The sequence below is a fragment of the Falco cherrug genome, chromosome 13 (assembly GCF_023634085.1).
Source record: "Falco cherrug isolate bFalChe1 chromosome 13, bFalChe1.pri, whole genome shotgun sequence".
Classification (NCBI taxonomy): Eukaryota; Metazoa; Chordata; class Aves; order Falconiformes; family Falconidae; genus Falco; species Falco cherrug.
Window position 1 is genome coordinate 26,527,309 of NC_073709.1, and position 24,116 is coordinate 26,551,424.

A 24,116-nucleotide genomic window follows, 5' to 3' on the forward strand; every position below is an offset into this window, starting at 1 on the left:
TTGCCACAGTGGGATTGCAAAAACATCGAGTACCAATTACTTCTGCCGGAAAGTAATATGACAGTGGGATAAAGCACAGCAAGAGAGCCGCTGTTGCCCTCTCACAGAACCTAACGTAAGCACTTGGGTAACTTGGAAAAGGAGGACAAGCACGGCTAGGCTCATATGAGGACTTCATGGGAACAAAACAGATCAAACAAAAAAGCCATGAGACTAGAACAGAGGCAGGCTGGAAAGGAAAAGGGTATAGAGGTTTTTTTTTTAAAAAGTGTTAATGGCACAGCACATATTTGAAGTTGAACATAGGATTTTCAAGTCTCAGCAATTTTCTTTTATCATAGCAATTGATGGCAATTAAAATATATCTAGCAATTAACCCACTGCTACCCCCAATTACAGCTACACCTGGTTTTCTTGAATCAAATTATGAAAGTCAAAACTCTTCCAAGAGTCTATGAACAGCAGAGTACAGTTACTGTGATGGAATTTAATTCCATTTGCTTTCTGAAATGATTTTGGAAAAATATTAGAAGTTGCAAGGTCAGGCACTCCAGAGTTCAGAACTAAATACTCAACTATTTAACTGGCCAACTGCTTGAAGAAATTGCTGATTTAGATCACTTTCTCTTCTAGAATGTCTGTTCCATAGTATCAATATGCTTTGGGAATTAATTAGGGTTTTACAAAGAGTATTTGTCTGCAATAAATGAGATATGGTTCTTAATCCCAGAGACACAAAATGAACAAATGTTGCCCTGGAGAACAGGATCTTCTTGTCCTCTGCTACCCAAACTTCTGAATGATGGCAGGCACATCGTTTAAACTAAGTATTTTATCAGGCGGCATTAATCTCTGGTTCTCCACTTGACTTAGCAGAAACCTGAAGTCAGAAGTGCAGAAAATTTGAACTACAAATGAGGTCAAGATGCTGATGTTCTGAATATATATCCTGGAGGAGGGACACTGAGAAGACAGGAATCTGAGTCTAGCTTTTAAAACTGGACAAGAAAATCAGCCAGTTTTTCTCTTAATACATTTTTCATCCTGTCCTCTTCCAGCTTTGTTTCCCTCACCTAGGCTTTTCCTTTGTTTTTATGAGATTTATTTTCTCCTTCCTTAATTCTCTTTCTTTTTTTCTTTGTCTCAGTACAGCTATAAATTGGAGATAAAATAACCTCATCTTACTTCATAAGGCAGTACAAAGATAAAAATTACTAGTGCTTTCTTTAGGGGGGGAATAAATGTTATTAGAAAATAAACAATTTTGGTTTTGCAGTAGGATCTCTTATAGTACTTTCACGGAAAAGTCTTCACAAAATCAAAGCTATAATGCAATCTAAGAACATTTGAGATCCAGTGTGAAGCTAATGGTCTTCTGATCATACCCACCAAATTAGTCCAAAACAGCGATTAAAAAATGTTTTGTCCCGAAACCATCCTTCTGAAGTTTAATTATTGTTGTTCTTTTTATTTATATTTAAGAATATGGTTTCAGGTCTAATGCTTTCTGCTTGAAAATTGCAGTCAAACTGAATCAAGGTTCAAAAAATATCAAGCAGGCAAAAGTAAGAACTGCAGATCTACAGTAAAGAACCGACACTAAAAAGGTAACGCCACACCAATGGAAGACCACTGTTGTTCACCGATATCTCCCTTTTTCTCCTCCCACAAAACATTTAAGAAAAACAGAAAGTAACTGAGACATTTTCAACCATATTATTCAAAGATTTAAATTAGTTTAGGATTTAAGGACAAAAATATTCATAGAAATACATTGGAAGGGTACTTAAAGGCATGCAATTATTAAATATGGTAGGTCATGTTACATAAAAATACAGAGGACAAATGTTTTAAAAATTGCAAGTCCAAAGAGAAATTCATATAGGGAAGTAAAAGCAAATCTTTTTGACGCGTCATATTGAAATACTTAAAGTACTGAAATATTGGAGTCAAAAGATTGATCTAAACTTCCAAGAGAGCCTAAATTCTTCAAAAAAAGATATGTGTTAGCACAACTGACAACAGATACTCAGACTGGGAGGTTACAGTTTATGTAACACAAGTTACCATTGAGCAAGGATGGTAACACCGCTGTTCAAAGTCTGAAAAATTATCTCCCTACTGTACCATTAACATAGAAGATTAAAAAAAACAAACAGAAGAGACTGAATTATACATTAGAAAGAGAAAAAGGCAAACAATATTCCTTCAACCTAGATCTGTGGAATGGGCCAGGATTTGTTTTCTTGCACGCACAGGTAGTCTGTGGCAAACAGCATACAGAAACGATGTCCATTACCGTTAACTTAGAACTGCCAACAGAAAAGCAAGTCTTAATTACCTGAAAGACTATTTTTTGCCCCATTTTTGTATACTGTCAAAGACAGCGAGTTCCTAGTCTATGAGCTGGGCACGAAGATGCTAGTATAATACAGGTGAATGTGTTGCAATAAACACTAAATCTGAAAAAAAAATCTTGCATTTCCACCCTCAACAGTTTTATTACATAAAACCACGTAAGAACAGTACGCATAGTAAAAGAAAATTTTCAATCTTCAATGCATTTTATATTAAAGAATTTTCAGAGGGGAAAGACTTTAAACTGCATGCATCTTCTAATCTCAGTCTTAGACTCCTGAAAAAATTGTTTGAAACTACTTTTCAAACAAACTACTTAATGAAAAAGAACTATAAAACCCTGCAGTATCAACTTGGAAGAAAGAAAAAAGCCACCTCAAAAACAGTTTGAGAAGCAGTACTACGATCACAGAGTCCTGTCTGAAAATTGGTGCAACCAAAGGATTAAAACTTGGTATAGACGATCTTTTGGAGATGCTCAAGTTGTAAATAAGTTTATTATATTAGAGAGATCGCTTCTCAAGACAGCGTTTGACTAAGTCATGGATTCAGGACATCCTCCGGTAACATTTCAAAAAACCAAGAAAGCAAGCTATACTTCAACTCATTAAAATAGTAATAGCAACTGAAATATAGTAATTAACCTATGAAATAAGTTGTAACGCTTACAGAATTTCAACTGATGTGGTTTGAGGGGTGGAGAAGGGAAAGATTGTTTCAATACCTTGTCTTCCCTCATCATTGGTAAACAAACCAGCATCACTGCTGCTCAGACTGCTGGATTCACTGTAAGAAGAAAAAGAAAGAAACAGATCAAAAGAACAATTGATCTTTCAGTCGTAAAATTTTAAGGAGACAAGGCTGTGCTCAGATTGAACTTAAGCCCAACAGAGATTGGAAAAAAAAATAGGATGATTTTTTTTAATCAAACTGCAAATATCCTAGTTCCATTAACTACAAAGCATATTATTTTTGGCACATAAAACCACAGGAATCTAATGGTACCCTGACAGTAAGCCAGATGTGACTGCAACGAGGTGCTGACACAATTGATGCATTTTATTATCTGCTTCCATCAAATGTTCACTGCTTCCTTCTTATGCTGTGCAATTCAGGTTGATCCTGGAACACCACTGCTCAATAAAATAGGAAAAGTCTCAATCAAAAGCAGCCTAAGCCTTCCTTCAGTACATGAAATATGAGAGTCTGAAAATCAAACTACCTTTCTCAAAATCATTTGCAAACATTCTGGAAAAGGCGTTGCTTCATGACATACTACTTGGGAATAAAGAACAAAGTTTATATCAAATGTAGCCAATTAGACTAAAATAAAGGTCACCCTGAAGGAAGTAAGTACAAACAATGATCATAAAAAAAAAAAGGTACAGTTTACTTTTTTTGTGACTTTCATCACAGCCTTAAAATTAAAATGTGTGTATACAACATCAACGCACTTCTAATTTTGAAAAAAGGTAAAGTATTTTGTTCTTTGCTGCATACACACTCTTACAAAATATATTCTACACCTCTAAATAGTAAAACAGACTTGTCTTTTAATAACACAGCTCACAATTTGGTGAGTTTCATGTGAAAGGATTTTTTTCAAACTATTTCTTTCATTTTTTGTCAGCAGAGTAGCTCTGCTAAGTAATATTCTCAACAAAATTTAGCTACATTTTACTTACGCTGAGAGGTAGAACAATTTGAAAAAAGTAAATCGCATCTGTTCACCGCACAAATCCAGGTACAAGTTAAAAATGCTGTGGTTATTCTCCATGTCACATTCAAACTACTTAAAAGAACTCGACCTGTTTACCTTTCTATACTTGTTCATATCAAAACACATACAACAATCCTGTATTTGATTTCAACTTGTCTCAATTATTTTTACTTTCTAATAATGAATTAGCTTTACTTTTATTTCTAAATAACTAGTACACTTAGGAAAATTATTTCCTTTAAAATGGTAATTTCTCAAAAATAAGCCTCAATTTTTTAAAGCTTGTACTATGATTTACATAAAATTAGTCTAATTCTTATTTAATTATAAGCACGTGTTTGCCTTTTGTACCTTCCTTTGGGAGGCATCCCAAGTATGGTACCAGGAGACAAAGCAGTGACTATTTTTTTTTAATAAGTATATATATATACACACACAGAGCTCTGTGTTTGAAGAGTGTGTTCTTAATCTTTGCTGTATCATCTGCTTATCCGTATTCTTACTGTATAAGCAATACTTATACTATCTTTTATACATAATATAATCAGAACAGACTTAGGCACTTGCACAGTTGCCCCAAGCAGAAGAAAGATGACAGGCATGCAATGACAATGGAATCATCTTTCATAAGTGAGACGAAAACTTGAACTTCCTAACATTGCGAATGCTAGCAACCTCCCTCTAGCAAGCATCCCATCATCATTTTAATTACAAATACAACACTTGAATTAAAATAATGGCTTTACTGTTCTTACATTGCATTGTGCACAATTTTACTTCACACATCTCAAAGAAAAAACATCCTGTTTTCACAGGTTCTTCCTGTCCATTTACCTGGAGTTTTTTGTCTTGTTTAATTGTACTTTTTTTTAAAAAAAAAGTTAGGAAATCCTTTCAACCTTAGTATTTTAGCCACTTTCCCTATCAAAATTTCCAATTTTGAGAACAGTGTACTATTTTTTAAAAAAAATATTTTAAATGTGCAATAATTCTTACTGAATGACTAGCCAGTTCATGAAAACACAACCACTTGAAAGTCTGAAAATTACACATAATAATGTTTTGTTGGTGCTTTTTTGTTTTTGTGGTTTGTGGTTTTTTTTTTTTTTTTTAAAAATTGAACCGTAACAGCAGCGTATCCATGGCAGCCACTGTTCTCAGGCCACAGTCAAATAGGGCAGGGATTACAGCCATGGTAATTGCTACATGGCAGTCATTTCACTGAAAAAATTCAAAACCTCTGGAATTAATAAATTAATATCGAAGTACCTGAAAGCTGTTACAAATTTATTTCCAGTTTTAATATGATTTTGCACTGTATGTTGCCAATTCCTTTGTTTTGCAACAAGATTCCTCCTTCCAGCAAGACTTCCAGGAAAAAGAAAAAAGCCACAGATTCCTTTTAGTCCTATAATAAGAGTATGCAAGCAAAAACTTGGAAGGAACAGCTCTACTATCCCCAAGAAACTTTCACAGCTTGCTTTATGCATGTGGAAACAAAGAAATTATTTTATTATTAGTTATTACTACTAGTCAACTGTCCCATACCTTGATTTCATGTGAGACTTGTGACCTTTGTTTACCCACCAAGCCTGTGCCCAAGGAATGACCAGCCACTGGCAGGTCAGTGGGTGGCCATCTCCAAGTTCCACTGCTGCTCTCTTTCAAGAAGAGCAATTGAAATTTTTCCTCTAGTCACTTAAACAATTGCCACAGCTTGGAGAAATCAAGCACCATCTAGAAGTCCATGCACTGCCAAATTTGGCTGAACCGGGCCAAGGAGCTAAGCACTGAGGACAAGGGAGAATGAGCAAAGGAGAGGCTCTGATCATGGAAGTAATTTCCAGCACCCAAACCCAACCGCACAGGAATTAATCTTTGGGATCATTCAAATGTTGACATTTTAAGAGCTTGAAGATTCCTCCTACTGCTCCTGAATCCTCACTTAAAATCTGGTGGTTGTTGTTGTGTTTGGTGTTAGAAAACACGCAGATAAAAGACTACAAAAGAAATGTCATTTAGCATTTTTAATGGGCACTTCAAAAAAATATATATGTTATTTTAAAGTAATTTCATGTATACACTGAAGACTTTTCCTCACAGTTTAGATCCAAGCAGTTTAATTCCCATTAAAAACTATTGGTTTTGTTCTCTTTTTACAAACTCAACTTCTAACAAAGACCCTCATCTTTTGAATAATAAAACTGTATGCACACAAACATACAAAATTAAAGAACTTTTGCACACATTTTCTTTCCCTCTCTTCCAGTGAGTGCTGCTGAAGCATGAGTCTTATCCAAGCTGCTTTTTTAGCTCTCCAGATCCTGCAAAGTCTTACAAAAGTCATGTTCCCTTTTAAAATCTCAACTTTTACTTTAAGGACATACTCTTAGGAACAATTTGCTAGTTGAGTCCAATTGTTCTGGCTGAACCATCTCAAGCAATAGAGGCAATTGCATTTCAGTAAAGTTAGATTAACATTATTCACATACAGAATATTCAGATACAGTATGCACCCGAGAGGCTTACATATGGTGGATTTCTAATCACGTTATAGAATGCAAATTTTCTAATTCAGTGGTTCCCAAACTTTTTGGCACAGTAAACCACTGCAAGAAATTTGGTGGGATGACAGACCATCACTCTGAACATGGAGAGGAATGACAGATATATGCATGAGCAGAAAACACTATGAAGATGAGAATGGTTTTAAAGGCCATTTATTGGGGCCAGAGACAAACATTTCAAGTATGATTTACAAAACAACATCATTTGGTGTAACAAAACATTAAGCACTTTGAAGAGGAAGATGAATTTTTAAATGGATAATGTTTCTTTTGTGAAAATATAAAAAGGTATTCAGACTAACTGGAAGTAGCAGTTTGGGGAGTCTACAAGAGGATTTTCATATTTATCACTCTTCTCTCCATCCAAAAATTAGCTAAGGAATTTTTGAGTTGGAGAATTGTTACCCTTGTAGCATAACATAAAATCTTTTATAAATAAAAAAAAAGTGACAAGACCACGGACATATGATAAACTATGCAATGGTTCCTAGTTCCAAGGAAATGTTTAATCATCTGTCTTTAGGTATCAAAAGTAGGGGAACAGATTCCCAGTATCATCAAAGAGTGAAGTTTTCTAAAGGCTGTCTGACAACACGCTCCTGTCTTGAATGTCAGTGAGATGTCTGAAGTTACACTGACCACCCTGAAGGGTTGCTTCTGCTCTAGTAATTAAGACATCAGGAACAATCTTTAAGACTCAGGATTCATTCAGCTCTTTCAGCTTCTTACTGCTTGCAGGTGAGGGACAAGTCTAAAAAGTAATATGACTTAGAAAAACTTCTGCAACAATAACTAGTTAGTCACTTTCCAATACTGCTGTTATTACAGTAACCGATCTGCCTGCTCTGGTCAAAGCACCTGGGTACTCTGCATCTCAATTCTACCTCTCCAGTAAGGAAAAGGCTTAAGAGTTTATAGATAAAATGCCTACAGAAAAACCAGAGATACTAGTGCTGTCAAGCAACTGACCAAAATTACATGTTTTAATATAACTGTTTCTTGTTGACAGTTCTGCATTCAGAACCAGGTACATGAAATAAACATAATCAAGTTTACCAGGCCCTGCAGGTAACATCCCTAGTGTATGGTGGAAAAATGACTTACACCTTACTGTGTTGTCAAAACAGAACTTTGGAAACAATTACCATTGTAGTATGACGGCTGTCTGGAATGGATGGATGAGGTGTACTGCCCAAAGGGTCATCATTCCCCCATTTTTTTAATGGTAAGCTCAGGTGTTTCTGAACTGTAAATTGGTTTTTGCATTTCGTAAATGATGTATATCCTTGGCAACCTGCAGACTTTTTATGCCCATGACACATAAGAACATACTGTCTAAATGGTGACTCTAAACACTGACAACCTTTCTGATGAATAGAGATAACAATCAAAGCACCAATGTCTAGAAATTGGAAAAACACTTAATTTTTGTCCGAGAACTGTCACCAGTTGAAATACCTTGAAAAAACCCCCATATTCATTATTTGTATATTGTGTTATTCTTAATCTTGAAACAATTAGAAAGCAGCATTTCAAGAAACTGTTTTCTTGGTTATTCCTCTGCTACATGACACTATTTTATGCTGAACTCCTTAATCTGAGCAACTCAATATATTAGCACATGTAAAAAGTTTAAGAGTAACTTGTTAAAACACGATACTATTGATGCATTTTAACTCTGGAATTAAAGAAAAAAATCCAAAGATTCCCAATACAAGCAACAGTAATAAAACCAGACAAATATTATCCAATGCTTCTGTAAAAAGGAAGAGAAAGAATAACCTGTCACTCATGTTCTCATCTGAGCCTTTTTGCTCCTCATACTCCATTTTGTCCTTAGTTGCCTGGTTCACTTCTTCATTTTCTATAACTACTCCTTCATCCAAGATTTCCGGTCCTTGTCGAGCCGCAGCTACTTTTCTTTTTTTCACTTTGCTCTTGGAAAACTCTTGGTGTTGGTATGATTTATTGTTATTGTCCATTTCTTGATCTCTGCTGTTATCCTGCTGTTGAGTTATTGTCAGTGCATTAGAGACTTCTGATGGCAGATCTATTGCCATCCGTTTTACCTTTCTTCTCCTGCGCAAAGTTCTGTTTCCCAAACTGTCAACAGCCAAGTCTGGTTCATGCCACAGAGGTCTCTTGCCCCTGATATTATTTAGGTTTGAGGAAGGCCTACGTTTAGCAACCAACAACTGGTCATCAGAGTCACTATGGTCTTTCTTATTAGCATGATTCTCCCTGTAGTCTTTGTTTGATTCCTCTAAACTGGAATCAGAACCTTCACTTAAGCAGTGACCAGTCTCCCAGGGATGATGGGTTGTAAATGAACGTCTTTTGCGTCCCCTCCTTTTCCTTGCCTGTCGCTTTAGAAGACACGACACACTTCGAGAATGATCTCCAGTATCAGCAAAACCTCCTCTGGCTTGCTCTGAACTTTCTTCCAGTGCTGAGACCAGATCATGAACCAGTTCCTCCATAGTCCTACTGAAATGCCTGCATATTTCAAGGAAAAACACACACACAAGAAAACAACAAATGAATCTGAGGTGTTAAGCATAAACTCTATAAACATTTTACCTGGAAAAATCATTTTAGTCACTTTAGGCAAGGTAGTCTTAATGTCCATCCTATAAACACTATTCTGCTGAAAGACAAAGCCTTGCCAACCAGTCCTGTGCAACTCGCAACACATCAGCATACATTCCATTTAAATGGTATCTTCTCAAATCTCTGTCTTGGAAAGAAGGGTGGGTGGGTGTGCGTATGCATCCATCCCTCCCATTTGTTTTTGATCTCACTATTTTTATTCGGTTATAATTCACCTCATGTTTTTATGATTTTCAGGGATTCCACAGGGTGAAAGCATCAACAGAGACCATTCACTCTAACTGCAGGCAGGGAACACATTTAAAATTTATGAATGTGAAATGAAATGCATAATATACCTCCTTGATAGTATATTAGAGAGCTCTGTTTAAAAGTTGTCATTATGATAAAATATTTTTAAGGATAATTATCTCCTGATGCTGCCTAAATGCCAAAATGAAGTTAAGACAGCAATTCTTTGATAATATATGACTTTTTTTTCTAATAGTGACTAATTCTGTCTTTCCAAATGGCTGATATGTTTGATTTTTTAAAAAAATATTGATTCTGTGGAGTGATATTAAGTTGAGAGAATACCCTGCTATAGGTAATTCTAGAGTATTAAATGCAAAGTTTCCTACCACGTGTAGGCACTCACATCCATAGAATCACACGCTTGTGTAGAGAAAAGTATCCCTAAACACACACAGTGTCTGATTAAGGCCTTACCCTTTTATGTTTTGCTCCTTCCTCCTCCAATTTCACTAGCATTTATCATGTCTTTAACTCCATATTCTTCAGTAAGTTCACCCATGCATTACATGAACGTAATTACGAAAAGAAGAGACATTAAATGATTGCTGCTGAACTCTAATCCTTCCCTGAAGGCTATGAACCTTCTCTGTAACCACAGCAATAGATTCTCACATCAAAGCATCAGAAGATCCCATTTGCTGAGGTAAAGCAGAGAATAACATTCATGCTGTTTACCACATTACACCAACTGATAAACATGAAGACACTCAGTAAATTGTGTAGAGGACGTTTAAAAGCAAGACTCTTCACTTTGTTTTACAATATAAATTGACAAAATAATTATCAAACAGTTCTCTGCCCATACCAGTAGAGTTGAAGATGTAGAGAAAATCTGGACACGTAGCACAGAGGTTCCCTCTCTCACCACAGACTTCAGCGTTAAAGGTTAATGGTGATGGCTGAATGGACAGTCATGACCACACAGTATACAAATTTTAAATATTAATGGGGGAAGAGCACGTTTAAGAAGAAATCCAAGCTGGTTATGAAATATGCCACCTAAAAAAATTTATATTTTCTCCTTTTAAGCCATTTTCAGAAATACTGATTTTTAACATTTCAATTGCAAGATCACCAAAAGCACAGGTTGTGGTAGAAACACAAGATCGTTTTGAATTCCTTGTGTCACTTGCATTCATTCCTCATACCTCTTTTCTGTCCTGCTGTAATCTCTAGTCCTATTACTCCCTCTTAACCTAAGATTTTCTTTGGTTCTTAGTACAGCAGAATCATCATATTACCTTGTAAGGGGGCAGACAGCTCTGGAAGAATGCTACACTTTCTCCTTAATCCATTTGGTTCACAAGAATCAAAGCCTCCATAATCACACAAAAATACTTCTCAGAAGCAATAGACCTACACAGTAGGAAAAGCATTTCAAATGAGGCAACTGTTTTCAAAACATTCAGAGAGAAAGAAAAGTGGAAGCCAATTAACACAAATTACTTTGAGACACGTGGCATCAATATTATTTTAAACTAATTCTTTCTTTGAGGTTTTGAAGTTTCAGTTACTGCTGAGTTTCAGGGGCATGTGGGGGTTTTGTTCAGTTTTTCCTTGGGTTTTTTTTTTGGTGGTTTTTTTTTGTTGTTGTTTTGTTTGTCTAAGAATTTCAACCACCAGTAGAGACAAATCCAGGTATATTTGTACAGGGCTTCTATGCATGATGCTTAAATAGATATATTAACCCATGTTTTTCAGTAGCTATAACTGCACAATCGGTAGGGTACTAGCCCCTTTAGCCCATGAAGACAGCTATCCTTGCAGGTGTGCATAGGAGAAATGAGATGCCCTTGAGATCTGCACTAATATAACTGGAGTCATAGGATGCAAACAAACTCCAGCGCATTTATTTGGGTTAATTTGAGACATCAATTCCCCCAGCTGCCAGTCCAGCCCTTCTGCCACAGGCTTTGATACTTACATCGAACTGACCGAAGTGGAGGTGAACTAGTAGGCTTAAACCTGCATTTAGCTCAAAATGAACAGACTGCTGCTAACTTGTCAGAATATGAAGATACATAATCTCTTGCAGACTATTCTGCTAGTGTCCCTGCAGCACAAAGCAAAAGGAGACTGGAAGACAGGGACACTAATACCACAGTTTATGATTAATTTGTTCAATTCAGTGGCCCTAATCCATATGAATAACTATATCACTAAAATCAATGTAGCTCCTAGAGTGGACGTACCAATTTGCTCCATGTAATGGCATAAGTATGGTGGCAAAGTTGCCTTAGTTCTATGAAATACTTCAAGATCAAACACAATATATCCAGCTTGCACTTATATATCTGATCTACACTTGTCTCGAATCCCCCACAAAACGCTCTCAATACAGATGGTGCCAGATCAAAAGATGAAACTGAAGAAGAGTGAACACCCTTAACTGTTTTTGAAGTAAAGGGATAATACGATTCTTAAAAAGCCCTGAGCTGTAAAGGCACTTAATTTCCATCAGACTACGACTTTGAATCTTTTGCACTCCTGCAATTAATCTTTTCTATTGAATTATCAAGTCTCTTCATTGCAACTCCTGAACTTAGATCTGTACAGGGCAGCGACCTTGTTTACCCTGAAAATTACAGCCAACTGCATTACCTTTGAAACAAATCAGACAAATTAATATTATAATTACTTCAACATGTTTCCTTAGAATGATTATGAGAATTATTTGATCAATTTGGGACAGTGGAAGATCCTTTGTAATAGACTGAGAATACAACACACATACTACTTCAGCTTTTTATTCACATTGCACTTTCAACATGCCAGTGTTCCACATTAAAACTCCTTTTCCTGGAGGTCCAAGAAATCTCTTCTGATTAATTTTATTGGAGCTCTGATTTCTCTTGCTATAATTAAAGAAAAAAACCCGAAGATCATGGCAACAGCAACCAGATAGAATGGTTAATCTGAAACCTGTCTCCAAAATTCAGGAGTATATTTCTATTACAGCATTATCAAATCAGTGTTGCAACTTTCTCCATTTTTCACAGCCAGCTGTCAAGCTTGTATTCCAAATCCATTAAGTAATTTTAATCATCATCACAGATGTTACTGTAACAAAAATATTTGCATTTGAAATAGGTTGAAAAATAACTACAAGTAGTATTAAAGACATTACCAGTGACTATCAACTGCATTCAGTAAGATGAGAAATTTCAAAGGTTGTAATAAGGAATGTAGAACAACATACCGAGGCACATAAAAAAACAGGCTGAGCCATAGTTTAGCATGACTCACATAAGGCTATAAAACTGCTGTTACAGCAACAGCCCACAGCTAGCAATAAACTGTAAAGTCTTCGCTAGGAGAAGATTCTGCTTTACTATAAAAAAAAAATTAAAATCTAGTTTGCCTGCACTGACCTTTACATTTATCTGAAGCTATTTTAATGTAGTTCACCAAAGGCTGACCCATTTCCTCTCTAATCCTTAAGAGAATATACCATAAAAGTACTGTTGCAGGAAACAGTATAACTGCTTTCACCTACTCCAAAACAGTTCACACAGCTTCTGCTCAGTATTTATATTCATATTGAAACTCCTAATGGAAATAATGGGCACTTGCTTTTTTCAGTGAAAAATCAAGTAGCATTTTTGTTTGCTTCCCACCTAAAGCACGTAACAATACAGAGCTCTGACTGCTCACAAAATATTTAACAAACACATGCTGACAGGAAAGCTCATTTACTTGCACAACTCATAATGACAGGCAGTATCTTTTACTAAACCAACAGCTGCATTTACATTCTAGTTCTATACCTCTTCCTGTTAGATATGGGGTTTCTTGCAGCTAAAGTTATGTTGCATCTGTGTCTCATCAATTCTGATTTTTGCTGCCTTCACAACCCAACTTGATCACAAGCTAATAGCACAAGAAAAATCAACTAGTTCCTTGAACAGTGGGATTATAAAACCTGGCTTTCTATAATCTTTTCCCATACGGATTCTCTGATGTCTTGTAAAACAGCTGTATTCACAGTGTACCTTTATCTTCAGACAGGTACTAATTTAAATCCCAGTTCTCCACCTCTGAAGTTATTTTCACAAAGCCTTAGAAACATTAGTTTTCAGACCTCAGCTTTATTGTTGAATGTGACTGAAATTTGGATTGAACAGGTGCAAGTATTTGGGAGAGAGCAGCAGATGATAAATCTCACCACCTTGCCTGAAGAATTTACAGATTCAAAAAAAGAGAAGTATCCGAGTTCATGGGATACACAAAGGAGAAAGCAAAATGGAGCAACACAACTTAGTTAAAGGTATTAAAAAGCTAGCAAAAGATTATGATAGATTAGGAAATAACCAATAAACCTACGTTACATAGAAGCTTATAGCATACAGAAACAGAAGTCGCACCCAGATTATTTAAATTTGCTTGTCATCAAACAGCCATCACCAAGAGGAGGACACAAAGTATCCAATTCCAAGTCCACATCTACTGATGTCCTTAGGCATTGTCCATTGGACAGCCACCTACACAAAGCTACAAAATGACCAAAATGCACTCTACCCCACACTAATCATTGCGGGGGGGCATAACAGCTACCTACCGAGAATCCCCATACTCTTCCACTTCTGAGGACCCTGCCCAGTGCTTCCTGTAAAGACTAAGAGCCAACACACTGGCAACACATTCAAAGTAAATCTGACACACAGCCCAAAGAAACTTAACACAAACGTGGTGTTTATACTACAGTTTTAAAATGTGACAGTGTCAGAACAGAAACTTACAGAAATCATATGTCAGAAAACATAATTATTTTGAGTTCCATATAAGATAGTGTGAACAGCTATAAAAATTGAGGGTTCTTGAAACGTCAGGATATTATGTTGGAGCAGGTCTTTATCCGAAAAAGGGAAAACCAAACCCAGAATTCCCAGGCTATTTCTCATCTTCAAGGTACACCAACTCTCCTATTTTGCAGTCAGTTACACGTGTATATAAGTCAGTTTCACAAAGCAATAAAAGTATAGAAGTTTTTTAAAAAATGCAAGTCATTGTTCTATAATTAAAGACACAACGCTGGAAATGCCTATGAACTCTTTTTTTATATCAAACGTAGGGTACCCATACATTTAGTTGCATACAATTACTAGCAACATTTTATTCCTCCAATCATATACTACACAACAATTCTTAGTATCAACTCTGTATTCAAGAAACTTCCTTAGACAGGTTTTGGAATTTCCTTACACTTGTCCTATACAACAAAAAGTTATTAGTATTTGAGGAATGATGGAATTTTATTAATTATGTTGCTGACCCCCCTAAAAATTAGGGCCAGGCAAACTTGCAATAAGTACATCTGACTTTCCTACAGTTGCTGCATATCTAAGAAGGCCCAACAATAAACACTATCAAGTCTACTCATATTTTAGAGTGAAAAAGGTTCAGTACAGAGCAATGGTATACAGTCAGAAAGATGCTGACAAGAACTGCATTTAATAAAGCTCTAACACAAATGAATTGGTCAGCCAGAAATGAGATTTGGAGCAATTTATCATGAGGGGCAGCAATTCTTACAATCCCATTGCTGCCATTTACTGATATGCTTGCCCTTTTCAGATGTATGACTTCATTAATTAATTGTCAAGGTGGAGAATCACATGAACTGTCAAATGATGGTAATATACTACAGCACTGAAGTCATTACCAAAAGAATCAGAGTGCCCAGTAAGTACCCAAAATGCAAACTATTCCTAAATTGTCACATGTATTCACAATATAAATGAGAAACATTCAGCTTCAGAGGAGCTTTACCACCCAAAGTGAACACTCTTACCCTGTGGCTGTTCTCAATCCACTCCCTTCTTTAGGGTCTTAATGTTTTTAGAAAGCACATGTTCTTAATTTTCTATATCAAGCATTAGACACTGAAAAAAGTACTTTTCTGCATCTCACTCAAACAGGTTTCCTTTGACAGTCAGCTTCTGAAATAACTTATGTAAAAGAAAAGGGAGTGACTGAGTAGTAGTCAAAATTTTTAACAAGTCTTCCTTCAGAACTGCTAAACTAACAATCCTATAGATCAGATCTCACTAATTCTATCTGTACTGAATTCCTCCGGGCAGTGTATTTGCACAAGCAAAATCATTAATGCCTCACAACAATTACAGAAGAATATGCCAAATTCCCACACCCTGTATTGCTGAACACTATTTTTGAAGCCTCTGGAACTAAATTTACATGCATACAAGACAGTATAATTTAAGGGAAATGACAGGTCAAATGTATAATGAAAACTTTCTCAGAGTACAGATACAAGTTTGGAATGTCTTAGGCAATGTTTCTACCATATACAGCATCAGTAGACAAAAATACTTCTGCCACTAAAGTATACCTTATACTCTGAAATGTTCTGAATTATACCAACAGAAGTTAGATTTACACCAGGCAAATCTGCATATCTAGCAATACCAGCAAACAACTTCTAGCAAATAAATCACTCTTTGGAAGTTTTCTCATTTAGAAAAACGTAAAGAAGCCATGAAAATACCGACTAGAAATAAGTGGTGGTATCAGCAGAAGTGGAGAATGAATGGAGTTTCCTGTGTAAGAAAACAAAAGTGCTAAGCCTTTCTCTTCCTCCTCTTCCCCAACTCCAGAAAAGAAACAAATCAAAACATAGAAGAAAATCTATTCCAGATCTGGGAACTCTACAAGTAGGTATCTGCATACATAACATAGTTCCTAAAAAAAGCCTCAGGGCCTCAAATTATCAACATTCAAGAAAAAAAACCCAACAAACAAAACCTCACCATGCTCCTCCTCACTTCCATTAATAAAAATGAATGAACTAGAAGTTACACACATCAGTTGATACCTATGATATCACAAAATAGCTAACATTTAATGAAAGAAACAAAAGGCTTCCCTGCTAGTTGTTTGGGCCATCTCGCTTTCACCAAGTTTCTCTGGTCCCAGTCTTCATATCTCTATGGCCTATTAACAAAACTCACTTTTCCCTTTTTCTATTCTGTCAGTTTCCCCTCTTCACAGTTCTACAATAAAAACAATAGGGACCTTTGGGGTTGCTATGCTTGTATATGGAGTTACAAAAAGCAGTAAATCTGTGAACTCTGCCAGAGCAGAACTACCCAGACTGTCCTTGCCCACTGGCTACAGCTGCACTTGTTGATTCTTGGTTTGCAACAGAACAGCTCCAGAGCAGCAACCACGCGTAAATGGATGTTTCTGCAACATACACTGCAAAGGGTTTTGGCCTTGCAGGATCTACCACAATTAGAAAAACCCAAATCCACACAAAAAACTAAATAAGCCTGTGACAAAAGTTTTCATCTATTATTTGCCTGCCGTCCTTTTTTAGCAACGAGAGGAAGTTTGCCCCTCCAGCCCACTGCTCACTTACCAAGGCAGCGACCCACTGAGACGTGCCAGTGGCACCCTGCCAGGCCTCCAGCTCCGTCCCCGCGGTGGCCTTGGGCGCAGAGGAAAGCACCAACGCCTCTCCCCCACGCACCGGGCAGCAGCGGGGGCGCAGGCCGGGAGAGGCCTGGCAGCCCGCCGGGCACCGCCGGGCAGCGGGGAGGGCCGGCCGCAGCGGGGGCTGCACTTCCCCCACGTCTCCAAATCCCTCACAGGGCGCGGAGATGGGGTTCCTGACCCCCACCCCCAAACACCGGCCCCGCGACAGTGCAGGGGCGGCGGAGGCGCCCCCCTCCCGGCCCCGCGGAGCGGCCCCGGCGCCCCCCGGTCCACCGGGCCTGGGCTTACCAGCTCTTTCTCGCCGCCTGAGCTCGGGTCGGGGTAGGTTCAGCGACCCGGAACATGAACCCGGCGCCTCCCCCGGCCGCTCCCCAGGGAGGCTGGCGCCACTTCGCAGAGACTGAGCCGAGGAGAGGCGGGGCGGGGGCCGGCGGTAACGCCGGGGACCAGCGGGCGAGGGCCGGGAGGGGAGGACGCGGGCGGCCAACGCTGCTCCTCAGTCCCCCATGATGAGAGCCCGGAAGCAGCTGCGGCAGCGGGAGGAAGTAGGACGCCACCACCTGGACTCTTCCCCTCCATCTCCCGACCGCTGCCCAGGGGCGCCGCGTCCCCTCCGGCACTCCCCGCCTGGGCTCCGCTTCCGTCCCGGTCCAGCTCCGCCGGGCTCCCGCTGCCGCCGGTGCTCTGCTGTTCCCTGCCGGCAGGGCTGCGGTGGGGGGGGCCACCCCCGCGGCCGCGCGGAGTGGTACGGTCCCGTTGCCATGGTGGCGGCGTCGGGCGGGCGGGTAGGAGGGAGGAAGCATGGCCGCCCTGGCCCGGCTTCAGGCGAGGCTATCGGGGCTGCGGGAGGAGTATTTCCGTAGGAACAGGTAACTGGGTCATGCCGGTGGTGGGGCGGGACGCACCCCCTCATGCAGGGCTGGGGCTGGAGCTGGCGGGGCGGGCAGCCCCCCGGCTTCCCCGTCAACGAGATGGCGGCGCTCCTGCGGGAAACGCTTTAGCTTTGAAACCCCTGCTGAGAGCACCCTCCTCCTCGCCCCCAGGGCCTGCCAGAGTGCTCTGGGGAGCCCTGATGCACAGTTCCTTTAAGGGGGCCCTATACGCCCTGCAAACAGCGGCCTGCTCATCCCCTGCCCCTGCCAGCCTGCTACCCTGCACCGGCCGGGCGGTTTGCGCTGCTGGGTTTTCTGACTGCTAAAGATGATGGTGGCCAACTTTTCCCGGATCAAATTTTAAGAAATAAAATGTTTTAAGACCTGTGTTAAGATTGTATAGATCTGTCCTGTAAACCCTTTTTATTCAACTGTGTTGTTGCTGCTGCTGTACATCTAATGCTAATACTCAAACAGGAAAAAAAAAAGAAGCATATTTAGCATCGTTGCAGTGTTTGTGTTTTTTTCTTTCTTCACTACTCTAATGAGTCATTTGGTTTAGAATCTAATTACGGCATCATTAGCATCAATAACAAGGCTCCCGAACACAGCTAAAAGTTACATGGAGTTCAGGTCCTGCCTGCATATGAAGCGCTCTGCTTCCCTGTTCTTTCCCTGGGATTTGGCTGGTGCTGCTGTGGCTGTAAACACCGCCGTTCCCTAAACTAGCATCAGTTATGGGAGACTCCACTTGTATTTTGCTTCTTTCAGGTTAAAAAGAGCAGGCTGAGCCAGACATGGAAATCCATTGGAGGGCAGCATGCTTGATGTTCGGGGATTTGGGATTTTTTGGCAGATCTTTCAAAAAATGAATTGTTTCCCTTTTAAGAAGAGGCTATAATCCATCAGTTTCTTGAAATTCAGTTTTTCAGCTAAGAATTTAAATGAGAGGCTTCCAACAGTCCAGCTCAGCAACTGAAGAGGTAGCTGATCAGTAATCTGATCTTTATTCTTTAAGGTGAAAATCTCCAACTGCTTCAACACAGCTGCTGGTAAAATCCTGAAACAAATCAGAATATCTTGTTTAGAGATTTTGGTAGATCCTTATTTAACTTTTAAACTTAAGAAATAAGTTTTGGGCATTAATGCGCATCAAATTTGCAGTGGTCTTTGAAGTATTTTTGAAGCATTTGTATTTTGAAGTCAGACAACATCTTTTAATTTCCCTTTCAGAACTATGCTTTATCCACATAATGTAATAGTGCCCTCAAAAATGCCAAATCTGAGATGCTGTGGGCGCACGAGTCAGTGTAATCTGTGCAGTCACTCATCATTCACAACCAGATTCAGGGCATTCAGACAAAAATACATGATACTGTAAAGAAAGTGGTTACTTACTCTGTGAAGTCAGTATTCTGCAGTGAAGTACCAGATTCCTCAAAGGATCTGAGTTGATCTGAAACATCAGAAGGTGCAAAAGAATGTAAATTACCAAGTATTTACCTTTTTTTTGTATGAGTTACCCTGTTTGCAAATAACTTCTAAGGGTAAGACCTGAAGGATTTAGTTCCAGGTGTGTCAAACACATTTTAAGACAAAAGAAAAATGTTTCTTTCTTCACCTATCTGTCAAGACCCAAAAGCAGAATTCTGTAGAACATCTACAACATACAGACTCCCCGGAGCAGCTTGACTTAAAGCCACCCTGGTACAAACTAAGGACTCTTTGCAGGAGGCATGGTAATTGAAGTGCTTTGAAGTAAATCCCAGAATCAGAATAGTTTATCTTTGAAAATGCATTTACTATTTTAGGACTTTACACCTGTTCCATTAAAAATTAGGGCAGACTGATGACTGTAAGATCTTGCCTGTTGGTTGTGGTTAGGCAGGTTTACCTGATCTGGATAATGTTCTTCAGATCTTAATAATCTTCCTGTCGGGCTTTATGCAGAACTGTTCATGTCAGAGGTATGTGGTCTCCTAAACTGACTTTTTAGGGAAAGCACCTTTCTGGGAAGGACTTGCCCAATGATGGCACAATACAAAAATACCATAAGCCTGCACCTCAAGAAATACCCTGTCAACATAAGCATTAGAATATACAGGATCTGCTAGTGCATTCTCTTAAGTGTTAAACAATACTATCACTTACTCATTCAAGAACCTACTTTTATTTACTGTAACATCTGTATGTCACGTGCTGACCTTGAGCATGCCTTTTTAACATTCAGTGAAGTCTTTGAGAGGTATCTGTGATTCTAAAAGCTTAATTCAGACAGTATGGCAACTATGCCATCTGATCAGAAGGGCAGATACCAGCTTGAGCAATTTACACCTCTAACCACTTATTCTGCTGGCAACACCAGTTGAAAGTGTTTGTGGAACTGTACTGTGAGAAAAACAGTTGTTGTTGGTCTGCTTCAATAAACTTTACAAGGACTTCTAAACTGACTTGGCCAGGCAAGACAGAATGCCAACTAAAAAACCTTACGGGGGTAATAGAGGTGAAGGCTTCTGCTTTTCCAGAAGCAGACTGCTGCCATTGCCAAGTGGGTAGCACTGGTTTTGGAGCTGTCACCTCTGACACAACCTGTCCCACATCTCCTTTTCCAGGCTGCAACTGCGGCTGCCTGTCCAGGGTGAAATCACTCATACCCTTGTAATCAAAATCATTTACCTCTAGGTAAAAGTGTTCTGGAGGTGTCTGCTTCTTATGAAGTCTAGGAAGCTGCACAGGAAAGACACGAGGAAGCTCTCTAGCATAAACGCCAGCTTTAGCATCAACTTGTTTTGTGGTCTTAGGTAAAAGAAGTCTGTTTTCCACAGTTTCCAGGTACTAGACAGGTCTGATGCATGTGAGATGATGATGAAAATTTGGGCCCACTTAATGTGATTTGAGAGCACATGCTGCACTGGATGATGTAAAATGATGGAGCTAATGCTTCTTGATCTCTGGTAGTAAATCTGTGTTTCGTTTTTCAAGAAATATAATGAGGATAATCCTAATTTATCAGATAAAAATTCATCTTGTGTATACTTACTGAGGCAATTAATGTTGACACAACACTTTGTTAGGAGAGTTAACTGATATCAAATAGTTAAGAAAACTAACTAATAGTGAATGAATTATTCTTTTGTGGCAGGTATAATAGATTAAACTACCTGGTAAATATGTTCCTAATAAAAATGGGGTAGCAAAAAGTCCATGAAGATTAAAATGTAGTTTTAAGTTCAAAGACTTGGCAGCTATTGACATTTTGAAACAAACAAAAAGTAAATTAAAGCTAGAGGTGATCTCATAGCTGAGTTCCACCCCTCAGCATTGAAACTCATCACAGTGATTTTTCCTGAATTCTCTGAAATCTCTTCCAGATTCATATATTTCTTTAACTGCAACAGTAAGACATATTTAGAAGAAGTTTTCTGCTTTGGTACTAAAATACCATGCTGAACAAGTATTACTACTTTTATATTTTCAGATCTGTAGATGAATACAGAAAAATAGAGTACAAAGCTGCTGTCAAAATTCAGAGCTGGTTTCGAGGATGCAGAGTCCGAGCCTATCTGAGGTATTATACTAAGCCTATCTTAATCTGTATGTCAATCTTGACTTCTTTCCCAAAATTTCTCATGGTATTACTTGATTTTAATAAAATTAGAGCATTTGGGAAAAAAGCCACAACCCCACGTTATTCTGCTTTTAAATAGAATGTAACATATAAGCTGTGGCACTGTAAGAAATAATTTTTGATTTTCAGAACTGCATACAATTAAAATGGCATGATGCTAGTAAGTAGCATGGAAATAATACATCTTCAGAATAGATAGAGTATTGTTTTAAGAAATATTGGCATGACTTTAAAAAAAAAGGTGTCCCTCAGGCTGTTTGCAGAGACTTTTCTTATCTCTGTTATTCTGTCTGATACAGAAGGATTCTCTAGTGAGTGTAAGGTAACTGGACTCTTATTGTAGAAAATTAAGTTCTACTGCTGGATTTGACCAGTCCATTTTTTAAAAAAATAGATCTTCTTTTACATAATTTTCTCCATTTATAAAACAGAGATCACATGCAATTACTTTGTTCTGTAAAACGCTATATCAGCATTGTTACAAGTTTTTTTGAAACACTGTGGTTGGTCCCTTCTCCCAGGAGGCCCCGAGATATTTTTTTTTATGATCATAAGCCCAATTGGTCAAACTCATGTGCTCAATTTTCTGTATCTTCATAAAAATTAAGGCTGTGAGGGAGAGGGACTGTTACATCTTCTAGTTTGACCTCTTGCCTGTTGCAAATCATTATGTATCATCCGGACGTACTATATCAAGTATAAAGAATTACTAGGTTAAATAACATTAATCACTTAATGGACACTATTTCCCTCATAAAAAGGCTACAGCCATTATGTGCACTTGTTAAAAAAAGCATGGGTAATGTGTTTTCCATTGCTGGTTCAAGTGTGTTGTCACAGGATGCAGCCATCACATGCAAGTGTCCAGCAGGCAGGCAAACCTGGTATTTCCACCCTCCAAGGAGTATCAGCCATGCCATCAATGTCAAAAGCCCCAAAGACAGAGGATTGGTTAGTGCTTCTCCGTTTCCAGCACGAGTAACAACAGCGTGCTGCAGAAGGAAGTGAAAACCCAAGTGTCTTTACCAATCTATTCTGTAGGAAAATCTCATTCACATGCACATTTGTGTTTAGTAATGACCAATGTAAGAAGAACAATGTAGTTGGAACGAACATGGTAGAAGAACTAAATCAGCTAAGTGTAGAAGAGGTTTGTGTCTGCAGCTGTGTACAGAGTGATTCTACTCAGTGTCCTCTTTCCGAAGATGGATGTGGTGTCTGCCTTAGAAGCACAGGCTCAATATAACCAGTTGTCAGTGTTCTGAATTAATCTCTCATTTAGGTCCTTTGAATTACCTGCTGGAAAAGTCTGCCTCCACTGAGTGACTTAAGCTGTACTGCAAGGCTTCTAAATTTGATGTCCATTGTTAGGTGGTATGAATGCTCCCCTATATAGCTTTTTCTAAGCAGTCCCAAAGTAATGATTGCATTAATTTCTGCAAAACTGATGTGCGACATCAATTATGGAATTTTTATTAGCATAATAAAGTGTATTTATATATATATATAGTAAGGACAGAGTAAACGTTTGCTTACAATTAAGCTAGGTGTAATTTTATAAAAGCAAAAAAGTAGTCTAAAAATTCCAGATGTCTGTGGGTTTTGTCAAATATTTTAAAATTGTAAAGCTATGAAAGTGTTGCATGTGACTGAAAAAAATTCTGAACTGCTCAGATATGTTGGTTGAAACCATCCATGAAAATACAATCACCCATCATGCAAACTACATTCGTAAGCCTTTCATTAAACTTTTGTAATGATAACTGAAATAGTATACAGGTAAATTTGCAGTAATCTGTTTTTTCCAAAAGCAAAGTATATGAGTCTATATAAATATATGTATATATTGGTTTGTAAGTGTGTATGTGTGTACATATGTATATGTGCATACATGTATAAAACAGTCTGCAGTGGCCATCTGTTTGGAGTAAGTATGGATAATGTACTATACATTATTTTTAATATTAGGAAAAAATAAAGTTATATTGTAAAGTCTCAATAATAAATTTTTAAATGTATTTTATTTTAGATATCTGAGAAAAATGACAATTGTTATACAGAAGTGGTGGAGAGGTTATCGAAGCAGAAGATACTTCAGAAAAATGGTGAAGGTAGAAAACTATTTTTTAAAGTTTTGGTTATTTATAAAATATATATGAAGCAATTCATTCACTCATCTTGAAATTAAAAAGCTGAAACTTGGTCCTTTATACACACAGACACATACTTAACTTTACTATCATGAAAAGCACCATTAATTTCAGTAAGCCTACTCATAATGGTCAAGTTAAGTCAGTGTTTAAGTGTTTGCAGCTCTGGAGTATTAGTCCCCAAACCAGCAATGAGATCTGCTCATGCAGAAGCCTGCCCACATGATGCTAATTGCAGGACTGGAGCTTTTCAAGATGCTTGTTTTCCTGGCAGAACTTTTAATTCTGAAAATAAAAGAAGCCAATGTGTCTACACATCGGTGTTCTATGTTTTAGTGGTTTAAATTTCTTACTTAATGAACCTTGAAGTACTTGAGGTTTTGCCTTAAGGCACACAGCAGATCACAGTCAATCTAATTCCCTTGACTTACTTGAAGATAGCAAAAGTGTATGATAGCCCAC

The 24,116-nt window shown here is 38.3% G+C and overlaps 2 protein-coding genes across 6 annotated transcripts in view; one reads left to right on the forward strand and one right to left on the reverse strand.

The window, feature by feature from the left end:
* GPATCH2 (G-patch domain containing 2) overlaps positions 1–17,822 on the reverse strand; it is a 126,299-nt gene extending 108,477 nt beyond the window's left edge. For both annotated transcript variants that reach the window (XM_055725629.1, XM_055725630.1), the window contains exons 1-3: positions 17,293–17,822; positions 8,428–9,141; positions 3,083–3,144 (exon numbers count right to left, since the gene is read on the reverse strand). In XM_055725629.1, the coding sequence (XP_055581604.1) occupies positions 3,083–3,144; positions 8,428–9,141; positions 17,293–17,807 (1,291 nt within the window). In that variant the 5' untranslated portion in view covers positions 17,808–17,822. The remainder of the gene's footprint in view (positions 1–3,082; positions 3,145–8,427; positions 9,142–17,292) is intronic.
* SPATA17 (spermatogenesis associated 17) overlaps positions 17,763–24,116 on the forward strand; it is a 90,952-nt gene continuing 84,598 nt past the window's right edge. For 2 of the 4 annotated variants that reach the window (XM_005432806.3, XM_055725631.1), the window contains exons 1-3: positions 17,763–17,873; positions 21,355–21,444; positions 23,534–23,615. In XM_005432806.3, coding sequence (XP_005432863.2) covers positions 17,806–17,873; positions 21,355–21,444; positions 23,534–23,615 — 240 coding nt within the window. In that variant the 5' untranslated portion in view covers positions 17,763–17,805. The remainder of the gene's footprint in view (positions 17,874–21,354; positions 21,445–23,533; positions 23,616–24,116) is intronic. The other 2 variants (XM_055725632.1, XM_055725633.1) reach the window with 1 other exon arrangement.